The sequence below is a fragment of the Trichoplax adhaerens genome, genomic scaffold, assembly GCF_000150275.1.
Source record: "Trichoplax adhaerens TRIADscaffold_8 genomic scaffold, whole genome shotgun sequence".
In the NCBI taxonomy this organism is placed as follows: Eukaryota; Metazoa; Placozoa; class Uniplacotomia; order Trichoplacea; family Trichoplacidae; genus Trichoplax; species Trichoplax adhaerens.
The window spans coordinates 1,203,138-1,205,771 of NW_002060950.1; the positions used below are offsets into that span (position 1 = coordinate 1,203,138).

Genomic DNA, 2,634 nt, shown 5'->3' on the forward strand with positions numbered 1-2,634 from the left:
ACAACATGGAAGGCCTTTGACTATCATTTACAGTCAAAAATGAGAGATGTGTACAGTCTTCTTAAGTATATTGGCCTTGGAATTAACTTGACTAACTAAATATCAATTATTCAATAGAAAAAAAATACACTAGTTACTATTGATATTTGCAACGTTGTGGTGGGTAATAATTAGATATAATCAATCCTGCAATTTTTTCACTTCCACTGTAATAATAGAAGGTGCAAGGACTACTAAAAGTAAAATAGTTCCCCGATAAAAGTAATCATAATTAACGGCTTTCATTTCATCATCGAATGAAACTATCATTGATGAATTATTAGTTATTGCATCTTTTTAATTTATTGGATCTTGAATAGTTCCTTTCGGCCATAATCGCCCATTGCAACCAATGAAAATGAAATGGACAGCTCCAACTCCAATGACCGATAAACAATTGAAGCAAAAACGGCAAGAATTTTGGGAAACAGCGCCGGTATATGAAGGACGCCGAGAGATTTGGAATGCGCTACAAGCCGCTACTCAAACAGACGATTTACAATTAGCCCAGGCGATCATTGATAGTGCCAATGTTATCCTTCCTACAGGTAAGACTATCCGTTACTTCATACTATCGATCTTCCATAAGCAAACTATTTTAGAATGGCACCATAGCTGAAAATGGAATTGAATTTGTTGCCAGTTCATGCCAAATAACTGTTTTGACTTTCCCATACTGTATCAGTCGACGTATTGAAAAATGAGTAGCGACTTTATTAGAAAGATGCGATATTTTCTGTCACCTTTTTGCGTTAGTAGTAGTGTGCAATATTGTAAACCAAGGTACTGTATTGATCAGCTTTGCTATATAATCAGTGGCTATTTTGTTCAACTTTTTCCTACTCGATTGTAGTTATTCGTCCATTTATTTTCAATCTTATGTAGCTGTAGAGTAGTCGACATAATAAAGTCACGATATATTTATGATACGTTATAGTCTGGGATATACTCCTCGATCACTTGGTACGCGTCTATCATACTGATTGCAGGATTTCACATTTTATCCTTTAAATTTATTAGGCTCCTTAGCCAGTGCTTACGATGAATTGGGCAATCATTATGTTTTACCGGAGTACTGTCTTAGCGAGCCAACTAACCTGATCAGCAATAACGGTAGTGACGAGGAAGACTCCAATCATCTCATTCCGGAGAAGCAAGATCAAAATATCGACGATATTGATGATAAATTTAAATTTTCAATTAAATTGAGATTATCCTCTAGTAAAGAGGAAAAGTTAAGAGTCCACAACTCGCAAACGATATTACAAGCTAAACGTCACCTGTGTGATATCATAGGCGTAGAACCGCATCAACAGCGATGGTATTTTTATGGACGCAAACTGGAAGACAAAATGAAGATTGAAGATTCCAAATTAAGTAATGGCTATGTAGTACAAGTCGTTACTGATGGCATTCAACCTCCAACGCCTGTTGCTTAAAAAAAGAACATTAGGCGTTGCTTTCTAACTTATAAATTAAAGATGATATATACGTATTGTAAAATGATATTATACTTCACACATGCCTAACCTATCTAGACGTCTATGAAGAGTAACTTAGGTATCTTAGGCAAATCGGTGATAGAATCTAGTGTAGGAAAGAATTTACTTCAATTCACATTTTAAGCAATGAACTTACCTGTATATCTGCCTGTCAAACGTAAAGATAACTTCTTGTTTTGGTATATGAATGCGAATATGGTCAATTTTTTTAATTAATTTATACAAAAAGAGTGATAGATATTAGATAGAGTTGATCTGTAGTCGGTTATTGCTTCATCATTTTTTATTGACATTAATGTTCACTAAATACTATCAATTCACTATGAGTTTGAACCTATGACTTTAACAGACTACCCCTAGTTCGTTCCATCTTGATAATGTTGTACAGATCTTGGATCTGCTCATTCCTTTCGTGGTTCAACTTTACCGTCATATAATTCTTCTTTAGGTAAACCGTTTAGTTATATTAATTTGTACAACCACAAAGAATACAATACTTTAGCACGTAATAATTCATTTACTAGACTATTTTCGAGTAATCTGCAAAGTGACGGGTATCCCGTCAAAATCTCGAAATTAGCAGCAATCGGACGCTTTTTTGATGCTTCCATAAAGCATGCAAGTGCCTTGTTTTGCCAATATTTTTGTCGTACTGTATATTAATGGCCAAGTATAATGTACGATTTATTTACGTACAGTGTAATAATCACTACAATAAATTCAAGTAACAAGAATTACGTAAAATATGAATTATTGTAAAACCAGTTCTAATGGTTACTAAATGCCTTTCGCCAATGGACCATGTAGAAAACTTATTGCTACGGACTTGTCTCCATGGTGTAACATTTTTGCCTTACTAAAACTTAGGATTTCTATTTCTTCAATAAAGATTGATCCATTGCCACAATCAATTACTTTTAAGATTATCCTAGATCTGTATACATTTTCCGGTAACAACATTTTTATTTTTCGTTAAAACTATCACTTTAGTACATTACACATCAACTTTATGAATTTTTAGTCTTTTATGAGGATCAGTTGTAGATAAAAGCAAAAAGATCCAAAACAAATTACCTTATTAATCAAAAAGAGA

The 2,634-nt window shown here is 33.7% G+C and overlaps 1 protein-coding gene across 1 annotated transcript; it reads left to right on the forward strand.

Moving 5' to 3' along the window:
* Nucleotides 1-373: 373 nt before the first annotated feature.
* On the forward strand, nt 374-1,478 carry TRIADDRAFT_28315 (uncharacterized protein; the record flags this gene model as incomplete). The annotated part of the gene is made up of 2 exons (XM_002114545.1): nt 374-587; nt 1,060-1,478. Coding segments are annotated over 2 exons (633 nt in total), but the record flags the coding sequence as incomplete, so codon positions are not given.
* Between the last annotated feature and the right edge of the window lie 1,156 nt (nt 1,479-2,634).